This window comes from Dermacentor silvarum, chromosome 3 (assembly GCF_013339745.2).
Source record: "Dermacentor silvarum isolate Dsil-2018 chromosome 3, BIME_Dsil_1.4, whole genome shotgun sequence".
Classification (NCBI taxonomy): Eukaryota; Metazoa; Arthropoda; class Arachnida; order Ixodida; family Ixodidae; genus Dermacentor; species Dermacentor silvarum.
The window spans coordinates 14,967,787-14,984,020 of NC_051156.1; the positions used below are offsets into that span (position 1 = coordinate 14,967,787).

Consider the following 16,234-nt stretch of genomic DNA (forward strand, 5'->3'; position numbering starts at 1 on the left):
CTGACAAGAATGGATGATATAGCAATTTCTCAACGGGGAATTATGCTGTTATTACAGAAAGTTAAACTTACATCTGCTCCGGGGCCCGACAACATCTCAAATTACATTCTGAAAAATTGTGCTGCTTCTGTTGCCCCGTATCTAGTTGTGTTGTTTCAAAAATCTTTAGAGAATGGTGAACTTCCTCATGACTGGAAAAGTGCCAATGTTGTTCCCATACATAAGAGTGGTGATAGAAGTAAAACATGCAACTATAGGCCTATATCTTTGACGAGTGTGTCGTGCAAAATACTAGAACATGTCATTTATACTCAGTTAATCAGCCATCTACAAAACAATAATTTTTTCTGTCCAACACAACATGGATTTAGGTCAGGTTTCTCATGTGAAACACAGCTTGTAGAATTTACCCATGATATTTCCGCTTCCTTAAACTCTGCCGGTCAGGTTGATTGTATTTTTCTAGATTTTCGGAAAGCCTTCGATTTAGTTGGTCACGACCTATTACTGCAGAAGCTTTCACTTTTGAATATTCCTACTACACTCCTAACCTGGATTGAAGCGTACCTCATGGAAAAAAAACAGTGCGTAGTTTGTGACGGTATTAGTTCAGTAAGTGTGGGTGTGACCTCTGGTGTTCCGCAAGGGTCGGTTCTAGGCCCTCTTCTTTTTTTGATATTTATAAACGATCTTAGTGACTACATTTCAAGTACCGTTCGACTTTACGCTGACGACTGCTGTGTCTACCGCACCATATCCTCTGAAGCAGACGCAGTTACACTACAGCATGACCTCAACTCCGTGTACTCTTGGTGCCAAAAATGGAATATGGCGCTGAATCTCTCGAAATGTAATCTGGTCCGGTTTACGAAAAAGAAACATTTCCTTCAAGCAGACTACTTCCTTGGTAGCACAGAAATATCTGCTGTCTCAACTTATAAGTACTTAGGAGTCATTTTTTCCACTGATTTATCTTGGAATACACATGTCAACTATATCGCAGCGAAAGCCAGCCGCACATTAAACTTCCTCCGACGTAACTTTAAGGATGCTCCCGTTAAGCTAAAGGAAACTTTATATATTTCAAGTGTTCGTCCTATACTCGAGTACGCTTGCGCCGCCTGGGACCCGCATACAAAGCTCAACGTTGAAGAACTTGAGCGCGTCCAAAAACGGGCTGCCAGATTCGTATCTGGCGACTATAATTTTCAAAAGAGGTCTTCTGGTTTGCGCGACAAGTTGGGATGGCCGTTACTTGAAAACCGGCGAAAATACCTCAGACTCTCTTTCTTTTATAATGTTCTAAACAATAACACTGGCATCCAAAAAGAGAAATACATAAAGGAGCCCAGCTACATTTCCGCCCGCACTGACCACCCACTAAAGGCACGCGAATACAGTTGCCGAATAAACGCATTCAAATACAGCTTTTTTCCACGAACCGTGCACGACTGGAACGGTCTACCTGCACAAATTGCTACTGCCCCTCCCACATACTTTCTAACGGCTTTACAGAACCACGTGTTAATATGAGTGCAATATTGCTTGTTCTTGCATGTTTTATCCCTTTTGTTGATTATTCCCAACGATGTTAGCCGAGATCGCTATATTTAGATGTTCTTTTGTCTGTGCGTGACATGCTTGTTCATCTTTGTATATTAGTTTTGTTCTTGCTTTTTACTGAATATTAGTACTGTATAGTAATATTTACTGTATATTAGTTTTTGTTTTTGCTTTTTATTGAAATAGTGCATAGGTATTTAGATGATTTATATGCTGCATCATTTGCCTAACTTATAGTATATGTCTTGTGACTTATTTCTGATGTTCCCCCCTACAATAATGCCCTAGAGGGCGCTGTAGGTATTGTATATAAATAAATATAAATATAAATAAATAAAAAAAAACGAAATCGGAGCACATAGCCGCTTCGAGCTGTTTAGTAAACGAATTACCTTAAAGAGAACAATTCGGTCCTGACGACGGAAACAAAGCCAGCGCGACAGGTGCCGTGACGCGATACTGCGACATACGAGCGACTGGCTGCTATGAACGGGGAACCCTTTCGGCATTTACGTTTACCTCTGGGAAGCTTGCTGCGTCTTTTTTCTTCTTTTCTGGTATTTGAACGGAAAGGGGCTGCTGTCAGTTTTGTTTCACTGAATGAATGCTAGCCTCCAATCTTGACCACGTCTCCTGTTTCTTTCTACGCACACCTATAGGCGTGGTCGAAAGAAAAGTGCAATAAATTATGCATCGATTGAATGAGCTTTTTGCCAGTGCTTTCAGCGCCTCCGATACACTACCGTGTGCCGCGCCCCTCTAATCTTTTAGTCGATACCACGGCAGCCTCAATTCACACCACGAGGTCGCCACCCCAACACGTCTTAAAGCAGCGCCCCAACAGCCAGTATAAATGAACTCATGGAAATCTTTAATACTCAGCTATACTAGGCACCTAGGCTATACTAGGCACAAAAGGCTATTTTCAAAAATGTTGTATAAGAAAACTGTTTCAGATTTCCACACATTAGTGCGGCATTAGTTTGCTGCCATGTTGACACTGTTTGCAGGCATAAAACAATAAATAATGCAGAAGACGACCTACTCACCATTCGAATTGTGTTCTTTGCGGAATAATTATTTGCCGCATACGCGAGTAATGCGACCTTAACAATTTTAAAAGAATGTTTGGAATGCTAACGTCGCGGGATCGAATCCCACTCGCGGCAGCCGCATTTCGATGGGGGCGAAATGCGAAAACACCCGTGTTAAAGAACCCCACGTAGTCCAAATTTCCGAAGTCCCCCACTACGGCGTGCCTCACAATCAGATCGCGGTTTTGGCACGTAAAACCCCATAATTAAATTTTTTTGGAATGCTAACGTCATTCCATAGAATTAAGAACAATAGTCAGCTTGCCTCATCACTACTTTGTTATAGGTCTATATCAATGGCACTGCACCAGAGTTTTGCACTGCTATCTGTCTGTGCGCGTACGGTACCGATCTTTCCAGAAATCAACCAAACTGGGCACGAGAGAGTTGACGCTCAGTATTTAACCATGTATGTAGCAGAAAACTCTACAAAAAAGAGCTGACTTCCGTTGGAATTATCCTAATTGATATCGCGTTATCATTTATCGACCGCATAGCTGCATAGCATAGCCTTTCCGTAAGAAAGAGCCGCAGTTTCGCCCCAAAGGCGAAGCATCGATTGCGACAGCAAATTAGTAGACAGCTATACGATGCAAGGATAGTAGTTTTATCGGCCATATCAACTGGGAAATATTCGTTTGCTAACTAAATTAACAAGCATGGCGTCAGCGCGCACAGAAAACATGAACACATCACACTGGATGACCGCGCACACTCGCTGTCAAAACGCTGGCGCCAGAAAGCGCGGCAACATCAGGTCCCTGTATGTTCCCAAGGTAGCGCAAACCATTGTACAAATAGGAAAGGAGAATTTCCTCCCCGCCCTCTACCCCTCTCCTGACTTCTTCGCCGTTTTCCGCTCTCCCATTGGACGAGGCTTCACACGTGACGAATAACCCGCGCGGCTTTAGTTATCGCGGGAAAACGGCGCCGTTAGTGAGCGTAGAAACACCGGGACACGTGTGCGCTGTGCGTGATCGTAGGCTTTTTACATTTTTGAAGACGCGCTCGGCTGCGGCACGATGCCGGCTTGCTGTGCTGTTGGATGTTCGAATAGCATTGCCAAGGGGGGCAAGCTTTTTGCGGTTCTTCGTGGCAAACAAAACCGCAAACGGCGAGCGATATGGCTCCACCGTATGCGACTGGCTTCAAAAAAGCCTGGCAGCAGGAGTATTGCAATTAGGGACGCCGTTATAAACGAGCAATATATTTGTTTCAGGTTTTCACTATAATAATGTGCAAGTATGTTATGTGCAATGATTGCCATGTTGCAATGTCTTTATCTTATTATCTATATACCAGGGATTCATAAAGGTGGTCTTACCTTTATGCAATGCTGGTGTTATGTGCAATATTTGTTTTGTTTGAATGTTTTGTCTTATTATGAATGTATTTGTGTTGTGAAAGAGTGCCTCTATCTTTATTTATACGATTACAAATGCGCGAAAATGCAATGTGCAATGATTGCTGTGTTTCAATGTGTTATCATATTTGAAAACTTGTGAACGAGAAAGAGTGCTCTTTATTCGCTACAATAATCGTGTTTGCTTTGTTTCAACTGTGTGTAAATGTGTGTTCATTGGAAATATTAAAACGTTCTTAGCATTTGGAGGCGTCCTTACTGAGAGAGGTTGTGATCGCTGTTCTCACCCAGTTAGTGATGAACGCGGGAAGGTGGGTGCGTTCGCGAGTTCACCATCAGCCAACGACTAAGTAAAAAAAAAAAAGTCCCGGTTTATGCTCTGCGGCGAACACAAGGGCGAGTGAGTTTTTTCAGGTGATGGCCAGCGCAAGGTACAGTGGGGAAAATTTATCAATGTGAGGGTAAGCACGTGACTTGCGTCGTAAGGTTGAGGGAGCAAAAACAAAGCTTTGCCCATTTCTGGTCAGGATATGTACAGTCATAGCTAAAAAATGCACTTGAATGCTAGACGCGCTGTGAAACCCTTCTTGATATTCTGCCTAGTGAGCTTATGTACTCGAGTGCTCCGGCAGGCGAGCACCTTTGGTACAGTCAACCTGGAGATATTGAAAGCACGAGAGGTGACACGAGCGCTAGGAATCAGGAGCAATTACAACGTCTGTAAAAGTAAAAAAAACTCGAAAACACCTCATCTCACATTCCATTTTGAAACGACCCATACAGCGTGTGCTTACAAACCCAGCGTTGCAGACTCCAGTCGACTCGATACGCACAGCGAACATAGCCGCGCGAAACAGTATTGTGGCGCTGATTGATTTAATTGTCATGGCTATGGCGGAAGACACGAAGGAAAAGTAAAAATAAAATTATGGCGTTTTACGTGCCAAAACCACTCTGATTATAAGGCACGCCCTAGTGGGGGCTCCGTAATAATTTTGACCGCCTTGGTTTCTTCAACGTGCACCTTACCCATGGTACACGGGCTTTTCCGCATTTCGCCCCCATCGAGATGCCACCACCGCGGCCGGGATTCGATCCTACGACCTCGAGCTCAGCAGCGCCACGCCATCGCCACTCAGCAACCGCGGCGGTTGAAGGATAAGGAAGGATACACGGAGAAGATCGCCAGGCGTAAGGTTTCTGGCACCAAATTCAGAAAGTTCGTTAGTGCTCTTACGAGATTGGCCGAGCGCCTTCGCTAATATGTCCAGCATCAGTATTGGTTGCAATTTGCTCTTGTGAACTAATAATGGCTTTTGTAAATGCAAGCCCTGGTGCGTAAAAGATTTTTCAATGCGAAAGAAAATTTCTTGTAGCTGCTACTCCTAATAAAGAGGCTGATATTACTGCGATGTAAAAAATCTCTACACTTGTTGAAAGCTCCTGAATCACTGGACCGACCCTCCATAGCTATGGCGCTAAGCTGCTGTGCTCGAGGTCGCGCATTCGGTCCCGGCTGCGGCGGCCGCATTTCGATGGCGGTGAAATAAAAAAAATATAAAAAACACGCTCGTCTACTTACATTTAGGTGCACATAATGAAAACCCAGGTGGTGACATTTAAGTCCGCTACTACGGCGTAGCTCTTAACCAGTTTGTCATTAAAGAGCATGTCTCATAATTCCGATTGTCATTTTGTCAGGTAAAAGTTCAGAATTTATTATTAATATTATTTAACATTTTCGAGCACTTGTAAACTTGCATAAGTGTGACGGAGAGAACACAGGCAACGACACGGGTAAAACAAACACGGCACCGCGCTTATTTCACCTTTGTCGGTGATCTATGGATAACGCGCTCCTGCAACTTTAGTATGGATTACCAACTGGCCCAAGTTGCGACCCTGTTGAAGCACACGTAAAAGCTAATGTCATGCAGCTGTGTAAAGAAAAAATCACCAGCCCTTCCCCTGCCGAGAAAATGGGGGTAAGCGAAGCTTGTCGTGTGTGTATCTGACCTCCGTCAGGGTAACGTAACATTCACGACATGTCACGGTAATAAAACACAAACGTTTATTAAATGTATACATTGAGGGAAGGAAACGTACAACGCAACGGAAGGAAAGGTTTCACTAAAGGTAACAAAAGTAGAAGGAAAGGCAGCGAAAAGTACCACGAAAGGGATGGGAAAGTGGCAGGTCAAGTCAGTAGGACCTGCCAAATATAAAATGTGAAGTTTTTTCTTCGTATTCAATTCAGAGTGCGGAAAATGTTATGACTGATATAGCTTTTACCTTTGATCTACTACAAATTGTGAAGGATTTCACAAGAATTCAAAATGATTCAAGGTCCATTCTTGATTTGTTTTTTGTAAGTGGCGCCATAAAAGAATGCATCTCATGTACAGTAGCATCCGGTATTTCTGATAACAAAGCAGTTGTCCTGACGTTCAAAAGTGCTTTAATCAATCGAACAAAAAATTATCAATATTTTCGAAATTTTTCAAGATCACAGGATGACTGTATAATAGATGTGCTAGCTTTTAACTACGATCACTTTCAAGGCCTTGCTTATAGCGTAAACGACCCCTGGCTTTTTTTTTCAAAGGCCTCATTTTTGATTGCGTGGAACGTTTCATTCCTAAAATAGTGAAGAAGTCCGAGCGCCGTAATCCATGGATTACGCGGGAGACGTTACAGATGAGGCGGAAACTTAAGCGATTAAAAAAGAAACGCGCCAAAATAAAGGACGGCGAAGAACTGAAAGCCGATATTGATAACTTGTCCGAAAAACTTCACGAAAAGATTGTCAATGATAAAGAGTATTATCACAGCACATTACTACCAGACTTTATCAGGTCTTCTCCCGAGACATTCTGGAGGGTTGTGACGCCGGCCTCTTCGTCTTCCGACACCTTTTTTTTATAAACGGTGAAAATGTGCGGGATGAGAAAACTGTGTGCTCTGCTTTTAATAACCATTTTAAGAGAGCTTTCACAAGTGATGATGGCTGTTTACCATGCTTTTCTGCTGATCTTCCTTCCCTTCCCGACATTGTTATTGCGGGACAGGGCAATCTAAATTTATTGCTAAAGCTTGACATTAAAAATTCTCCAGGGCCAGATGATATTCCGAACTGTTTTCTAAAGGGTTATGCTGAATGGTGTGCAAAATACCTGTATATTCTATTTGCGAGGTCAATAAACGAAGGATCATTACCGGAAGACTGGAAAGTTCCTAGAATAAAACCTTTACATGAATCGGGGGACAAATCTTGCATCAGAAATTACAGACCAATTTCATTAACTTCAACATCTTGTAAGCTCTTAGGCCATATAATTCATAAACATATAACTGGTTTTCTAGACGAACATAACGTTTTTACAAACATGCAGCATGGTTTTAGAAGTGGCCTTTCGACGACTATTCAACTATAGTTGAAATCATACATGATTTTGCTAGCACTGTAAACAAAGGAAAACAAACAGACGTTTGTGCATTTCACATTCATGGATTTCAGCAAGGCATTTGGTAGAGTATCTCATGTTAAATTGATTCATAAGCTAGTAGCTGTGTGCAAAATGATAAAATATTATCACGGAATAAAGCCTACCTTTCAAACCGTCATCAGTTTGTTACTGTAAATAAAACAACCTCTGATAGAGCTGCTGTCAATTCTGGCGTCCCACAGGGAGCCGTTCTTGCCCCCCCCCCCCCCCCCTTTGTTTTGCTATGTATAAATGATATTGTCACTAACCTCTCTGTTAAAATCAGGCTTTACGCTGACGACTGTGTTCTGTACGATGAAATAACAACGGAAGAAGACCAACTCAGGTTAAACAGGGACTTTAATAAGGTAGTTGAGTGGTGTAAACAATGGCAAATGTGCATTAATTTTGAAAATACAGTATACATGCGGATAACTTTAAAAAAGAAGCCACTGCTATATCACTATGGCACAGAAAACGTTTTTTTTTTGTCAGAGGTAACGCATATAAGTACGTTGGCTTGTACATAACAAAGGATCTTTCCTGGTCAAATCCCCTTGACACAGTAGTAGGAAACTGTCGCCGAAAGTTGTTTTTTCTAAAACGCGTATTAAAATCCTCCACACCAGCAGTACGTCTATTGGCTTACAAAACACTCGTCCGCCCCGTTTTAGAATATGCGGTAGTTATATGGGACCCGTTCACTAAAAGCGATATTGGAAAGCTAGAAAGCTTACAGAAAAAAGCAGTTCGATTCAATTAGAATACACACTAAACACTAACCAATTAGAATACACTAACCTGTTATCTCGGAGTGGCTTGCCTTCTATAAGTGACAGAAATCGTGTATGTCGTTTAAAATTCTTTTTCCAACTAATAAATGGTCACCACAACATCGACACGTCTCACATTCTCTCCTATACAACAGGTTACGCTACCAGACAGCGGCACCAACTAGATGTAACTCCATTTACAACACGTGTCAACTGCTTCAAGTATTCATTTTTTTCTAGAACTATAGTAGATTAGAATAAGCTGGTCGATAAAACTGTAACACAGGACTCATTATCACTTTTCGAGACATATCTTTAATAAAAATCATTTTGCACTTGCTGACATTGTTTCACTGCATGATTGGAAAATCGCTGACGTTTTTTTTTTTTTTCTCGCTTGCGTGCAGCGCTTACGTGAACAAACTCTTGAGTGCAGTTCCCAATTTTTGTATCCATTTTGTTTTGTAAACTTACTCGTGTACCACGCTGCTAAGATCTTGTTTAAGATCACGGTATTTGAAATAAATAAATAAATAAATAAATAAATAAATAAATAAATAAATAAATAAATAAATAAATAAAAAAGTACGCACACAGGCTTCGCTTACCCCATTTCCTCGACAGGGAAATGGGGCTGGTGAGTTTCTTCCTTTTTTCTCTCTCTTTCTTTCTCTCCATTTCTTTCTTTCTCTTTCTTTTTTATCCCTGGTATGTGCCATTGAGCTTGGACCCTTTCTGCACTATCACCAGGATCGGCCCACTTTTCATTGAGACACGACCACCACCACCACCGCCGCCGAAACTTGCTTCGCTTAAAAAGTTCCATACTTGCGCGTCACTGGCTGCACACGCACAGCGTAAGCTGGGAAAGCGGCTCCATAGGAGCTACGCACTTAGTCTTCGCCGTGAAGTCTCTTCGCGACGTTTTCTCGAGAACGATCTGAACTGTCTGCCCGGCGTCGACGGCGAGCGGCGGCTTGTGCTGCTCTCTGCATGGCGGTCTGCTCAGCCCGATGTTGCCTGGTTGCAGCCGCGCGCGTAGCTCTACGATTCTTTCAGCAGCGGTTCGTACCTTGAGATGAGGCACCACAATGTGTACCGAAGAGTAAGCACAGGTATCCAGACTACGTGGCGCACATCTCACATCTCTTGACCAGTGTCACGGTACGTTGCTGGTGATTATGATGATGATGGTTTATTGGCATCCCCTTCGAAACGGCGCGGTGACAAATAGACACCTAGCCCACTTGAGTTAACCAGGCCCAGCTACAAATAGAACTGTTATATGCAATTGCTACATGTCGGGACACCTGGTGCAATATAAAGCAACTACAATGCAAAGTGTGTATGTATCGACGCTACGCGGCGCGCATGTCACATCGCGTATCAAACGCCACGATACGATGCTAATGATAATGTTGATTATTATTTAAAGGCATTTTCTTTGAAGCGGGACGGTGACAAACATCCACCTATCCTGCTTGAATTAATCAGGTTTGCCGTACATGTTTTATTGCGATAGCAATTATATGGACACTCAAAAGCAGATTTCTGCCGTCGGCGTCGCCGTCGCCGTCACCGTCGCCGTGAGGTTCCGTATGACGTCAATGGAGATGAAATCGTCGCCGCTCGCCTGCGAACGCTGTATGTGCGAGTGAAAGGGCGCGAGGGACGCGCGCTTTCACGGGGAGTGAACGCACGGCGGAGAACAAACGCGCGTTCTGCCAACACCCTCTAGAAAATATGAAGGCCTTAGCTCTCTTCGCGTGACGTCACACGATGGGGCGGATTGAAAAAAAAAAAAGATATGGAACGCTGTTCAAGAGAGGTTGTCTCGCAGGTGCATTGCGCGGAAGCATTTTTTTTCTGCAAGAACAAGCATGCATGTATTTAAAAAAGAATAGAACGCCAGAAAACTGTAGCAGCAAAACATTTATTTACGAAGCCCAGTTTCTTTTTGTGCTGGCTTTATATTAGAAGCAATGCATGCAGTTATTTGGCCTCGAGAGTTGTGGCTTTCCTTTTTTTTATTTATCGGCAGCGTCGAGAAGTTTGTCGTTCAGCTTCCTACAAAAGTTCTTTAGCAGAATGTTGGTGCTGCACCGCAGGATGTGTTTAAACACTAATTCAACTGTGTGGCCATTCTCACACGTATCGAAGTCGGACTGCTCTTCACTAGCCAGCAATTGTAGCGTCATTTTCGTTACCACCTGGCGTTTTTCAGGCATCATAAGCAGTGCTGGCTCTGTAGCGAGCTGCTCTACTACAACGTAGCTATGAGCAACTGCGTTAAGTGCAAACATTGATGGATAAACTAAACCTCCTCGGTCCAGCTGCTTCACAAGACCATAATGTTCGTTTGTGGCAGAGACTGTGATCTTCTTGTCCACGGTCAACGAGTCCCTGCATTGCTCGCACTTCAACTTTTTAAGGGTCCCGTATACTGCATAACCTGCAACGTAGACGAGGACTGGGACGACGTCCTGCATCTTCGTAAGAGCCTGGCTGGTAACAACAACGTTGCTGCTGGGAAGCAATGCCTCGACTTGCTTTCGGACACATTCCCAGTGCTGGTCAGGGGAAACTGTAGGCAAGGTGCTCTGCAGGCGCAGCTTGTTTTCGACTTCATATATCTGCCTGATGGAGATGTGATATTGCGCACCTGCCAGCTGCCTATACTTTCCAAACCGATCTTCAAGGCAGTCTGTCTGAATCTTCCCAAAAAGAACACATGACATTCCAAGCTCTTCGAAGCTGTACCTAGCGAGCTCAACAAGCGCATAGGTGGTGTGTTCGAGAGCAGCGTGAGTCTCCTTTGTCAGAGTACCGTTGTCAAAACCTTTGTTCTTCCACTCATCCAGCCACTTCAGAAACATGTGCAAGAAGTCAATTTTTGGATCGTTATCAATGGAAAGCACTGGTTGTTGGAAGTGATCTCTAAGCCTTTCTCCCTTCCATGGAGTTTTGACGTTTACAATTTTCCACCACTTGAGTATGATCTCGACGAATGTAGCCGTGGCCTCGAAAGAGAATAGGTTGTGCTTTGCTCCAAGAGCACGTAACGCCTCTGGTAAATAGTCATTGAAGATTTGTAAAGCAAGCTTTACGTCCTGCCTTTCAAGACTCGAAGGGTAGAGGGCTTTTCTTGACAGCCCATAGCCATATTTCCACAGCTGGTCACACTCTTTGCTGTGAAGATCCCTGATTGTTGCAAATGACGCTGTTTGCATTCGCTCTGATTCTGGTGTGTCTCCTTGGATCTCCGGGAAGTAGAAACAAATTTGGTCATTCTTCTGATTGATCCAGTTATTTCGTATGCATTTTAGAATGTGCACTGGGTCTATAACGAAGAACAGCGGCCTTGAAGGGTCTGATGGATGTTGGTACACAATTCTGTTACACGGAGGTGATTCGAAAAGTGACATCGCTTTTCTGTTCACAGAGTTGTCGCTGACGACGCACATAACCCGGTACCCAATCTTTTCCAGCCCACAAATCACGTCTTTAAGCGTCTTTTGCAGGAACTCCGCCTCTACTCGGTGCACCGGCACGATGTGCGCAACTTCTTTGAATTTACACGTCACGCTGCGCACCATGAAAACGAGCGCACAGTTAGCAGCTTCATTTCTATTAATTGCAGCGCCGGTAATATTGCCTCCTTTGTAGTCAAAGTAAGGTTTTATATGTATTTCATCAACCATAAATGTGACAAAGCGCTGGTCATCTTTCAGGTCAGAAATTCTTGTTGTCATGTAGCTGAGGAATGTTTCACTCTGATGCTCTTGTTGAGGACTCATACCATAAGACGAGCACACTGATCTTATCGTCATAGGATGCGGCAAGGTGATGCTTCCATGGCTACGTATGAACGCGTATGCATGGTGCGATATAGTGAAAACAATACAGCAAAACATCATGAAATCAGCAGAGTAGCGCCTGTGCTGTTTTTTCGATAGGTGCAAGGTGACTTGCTCTTTCAGAAATTGAATACAGTTGGCGTCATCTTCTGCTTGGGACGTGCAAAGCTGATCAAGCAGTAAACAAACAGCCTCGCAAATTTCGGCGACTGAGTTGGACATCAGGTCACAGTCCCACTTCTCGATGCCTTCCAGGAGTTCCACCATACCCCTTTTACTGTTAGCGATTTCGGGAACGCAGAGATTTGCACCGAGCTTTTTTACGGCCGTTTTCATAACGTGTAGTGTCACGCTCAAATCTCCTTTAACGCAAACAGAGTATTTCAACCACGGTGCTTCATCGTCGACAATGTGAATGAGAAGAAGCCTTTCATTTCTTTCGATAACATCCCAGAACTTCATCCCTTGGCTCCTTAAGTGGTTGGCAAGTTCGCTCACACTGTTGACTTTATCCTCCTCGCGTGCTCTGATAAATGCCTCGTTGGATTCAGCGATGGCTTTCTGAAGGGCTGCATTCTCTATTCGCGCGCGCTTGGAGTCAGGATCTTCCCTCCTCGCGGTCTTTCTGGACAAGTAGCTCGAATAATTCGGGAACTTCGACGGTACAGCGTCTGGGCGAAGGCGCACATGAGATAGCGGCACTGTCATTACGCGGCCAGTTGCTTGATCTGTATGCGTCGCGTCTCGAATAATGTCCTCGTCCATGAATTTAAGTTCACATACCTAGAAAAAAAATACGCTCCAATCAGCAAACCGACGGCTACAGGTCACACAAACATGCGGCTCATGAGCCACTTACACATGTACGTTTATATTCTTTCAATTAAGTAACACCTAAATAAAAAATCTTACCCTGGAATGTTCGGTGACCGTGAGGTTTTCCCGTGGCACAGCGCGAATCCAAGCGTCCCTTAAAGCTTGATCTCTCGGGAACTTGAAGACGTGCACCTTCGTGTCCCCCGTGTAGTTTCCGCGGCATCGAGGTACACAGCATTTGCACGGCATCGCGGCGGGATTCTTTTCACAGCGAGGAAAACACGTCCGACTGAACAGCGAAGAGATGTACGACTGTACATACGCGCCGGGGAATGAGTTTCTGGAGACGCGCGATCAACGCGCACCAGCGCGATCCGGACGCGCGGATGCGTCGTGTCGCGGCGACGGGCAAAACCGCTAAACGCGCTCGCCGCCTCATGCGTCCGCCCCATCTGCTGACGTAGCGCGAGTGGAAAGGGAAAAGAACTAAGGCCTTCATATTTTTCTAGAGGGTGTTGGTTCTGCGCTGTGCTCCCTTAAGGGCTGCAGAAGTAGGCGTCTCTTTCCTCCTCTACAATCACCATATATGTAGAGTAAACGTACCTTCTTCCGACGCGCGAAAGGCTGTGGGGGAGGGGCAGGGAAGGGAGGCGACGTTTAGCTGCGGCACCAAGTGCCTATTTATATCAGAGGCTCCGGCAACAGTCACCAACGCCGCACGCATTTTTGAGCGAACGCGGGCAAAACGCCGGCGGCGTGGACAACAGTTCTGCGTGTTGCCGGTGCTGCTGCATGTCCAAGTTTATACAGCTGATAAAGCTGCTATCATTACTCCGTATAGCTCTCTTCAAATTTGCTATCGCAATTGATGCTTCGCCTTTCAGGTGAAACTGCGACAACTTTTTTCATTACAGCAATACTTATACATCTCCATAATCTTGTTTTTCTTCCTGAATAGTTTTCTATCTAGCTCTTGCCGCTACCTATGCTGCTGCTGCTGCTGCTTCTGCTGCTGATGATGATGATGATAATTTAATGGCATCCCCTTTGAAACGTGGCGGTGACAAATAGTCACCTAGCCTGCAACTGTTACGTGGCGTGCCACCTTGTGTAATAATACGCAACTGCAATGCAAAGGGCTATAGATGCTACGCGGAGCGCATCTCGCATCGCTTGACAAGTGGCCTGATACGATGCTAATGATGATGATTATTATTATTTATTGGCACCTCCTTTGAAACGCGGCCATGACATAGTCACCTAGCTAGTTCGCTTTTATCAGGTAAACAAGATATATTTTTTCTAGCATTGTTGTATACATCTCCTTAAATTTCTTTTTCTTCCTCAGCAGACCTTCTTTAAGTACCCCGTATGGCTACATGTGCATTTGCTACTTGAGGTTCTATCTGGTGTAATATTATGCGACTGCAATGCAAAATGTGCGAGTATCGACGCTACGCGGCGTGCATGTCCCATCGCATGCCTCTTCGCGCGATTGGACGCGTTTATAGGGCCCTTTCCCGCTGCAGGCTACCAAGCGCTGGCGTGGCTCAATGAGGCTGATAGTGAATGGTTCTCTCTCCGATCAGGCTTTTATCATCAGTAAGACAAGGATGCCTTTTGTCACCGCTTTTGTTCTGCTTGTATGTAGAGCCACTTTGTATGAACTTTCCGAAAGAACAAAACTTCCAAAGGTTTAAATTGCCGTCGAAGGAGATTCGGGTTCTTGCATATGCAGACGACGGGGCTTTCTGTTGTACAGATAAAAAGAGTATAAAGACTGCTCTTACAATTACACAAGTATTTTGTGCGGCTTCTAGGGTTAGCCTTAGCTTTGGAAAAAGTTCAGGTTTTTGGTTTGGACTATATGCCACAACGCCAACACACTACGCAGGCATTCAATGGAAAAAAGATCTGCGCTGCTTAGGTGTACCTCTCTCACAGTATAGAAATATTGATGGGGAGAAGTTGAAAATATGCAACGTAAATTCATGGTGAGGACGGAATTTTTCAATGTTCAGTCGTGTTGAAGTGTGCCACGTGTTCTTAGTTTCCCGTCTAATGTATGTGCTGCCAGTACTGCACTGCTTCCGACTTCGCATTCAGGCAGTGCATGGCGCAATTGCCACATTTATTTGGGGCTCGAGTGGTGAATCTATGCGGCGCGATAATCTTTTCCTCCCCTTTGAACGGGGTAGTCTAGGATTAGACCATCTTTTCGTCAAGCAAATTGTTTCTCGCCTGTTTTTCTTGCGAGACAGTGATAATCCGTTTTCGTTTTAAATGTCGCAGCTCCGATTAGTTCATTACCTTCCTATTATAGTAGTGTCATCAGATTCCAAAAATGTCCCACAGGCTTCTTGGGGTTTTCTGTAGGAGGTCGTTGACTCATTTCTTTTCTTGAAAGTTAGATTCAGCTCGAGCACATTTTCACTGCCAGTCGAAAAGCACTTTCTGCTGCACTGGTGGAGTTTATTTTTCCAGCTCCTTTGTATCGTGCACCTTATTTAAGTCGGCCTTATTAGGATGTACTTAGGCAGGTCCATAAAGTGTGTATACCTCCTGCAGTTAAACACTTCCTGTTAAAACCTGGTAGAACTCTAGGGGCTGCTTTGTGCCGTGGTGCACGAACTGTCGACCCTGTCCACGTGTTAAAATCATAGTTCAGTGTTGCATAGATTGTACGGGTGCTATATTTTTGGGGGACATTCTGCAACGGACGCTTAAAAAGGACATTGACATCACTCCATACTCGACTAGGTTCCTACAGTTTAATATTACTGGCGGTCCTCCCTATGACATGTTCATAGTTCTGGGTTTATACAGTCTATCGAGATCTAGACTGTGAAATCGTCATGCCGAAATCCCGTGATCTACAAGATCCTTCTATCGTGAAAGTGCAGCTTATGTAAGAAGTGTGTACGCTGCGCAGGAACCTCCGCCTGACTGGGTGCGCTTGTTGGAGGCATGTGTGTGTTTACCCGAGTTTTGAGTGTGTAACTATGTCCGCTGTGTAACATATCTTCGGTTTTGTTTTTGATTTAAAAAAGTGCTGGTTTGGCTCAGTTGTAGAGTATCTGACTCCCGCGCAGCGGGCCCGAGTTCTATCCCGGGGGAAACTGGGATTATTTTTCTCATTCGCGGCGATAGCTGCTACGCACACCGGATACCAGAGCGGCGGAGACGGCGGACACCATCGCCAACCGAAACGGCTATTAGAATGAGACCATAACAGCTTACGCTGTAATAAATATAACGAATCTCAAGAGCGCTATTGTTTCGA

At 44.4% G+C, this 16,234-nt stretch overlaps 1 protein-coding gene across 1 annotated transcript; it reads right to left on the minus strand.

Annotated features, from left to right (window-relative positions):
• Positions 1-10,341: 10,341 nt before the first annotated feature.
• LOC119444224 (uncharacterized) lies at positions 10,342-12,843 on the minus strand (the record flags this gene model as incomplete). Its single annotated transcript, XM_037708654.2, has 1 exon — positions 10,342-12,843. A coding segment is annotated over exon 1 (2,502 nt), but the record flags the coding sequence as incomplete, so codon positions are not given.
• Between the last annotated feature and the right edge of the window lie 3,391 nt (positions 12,844-16,234).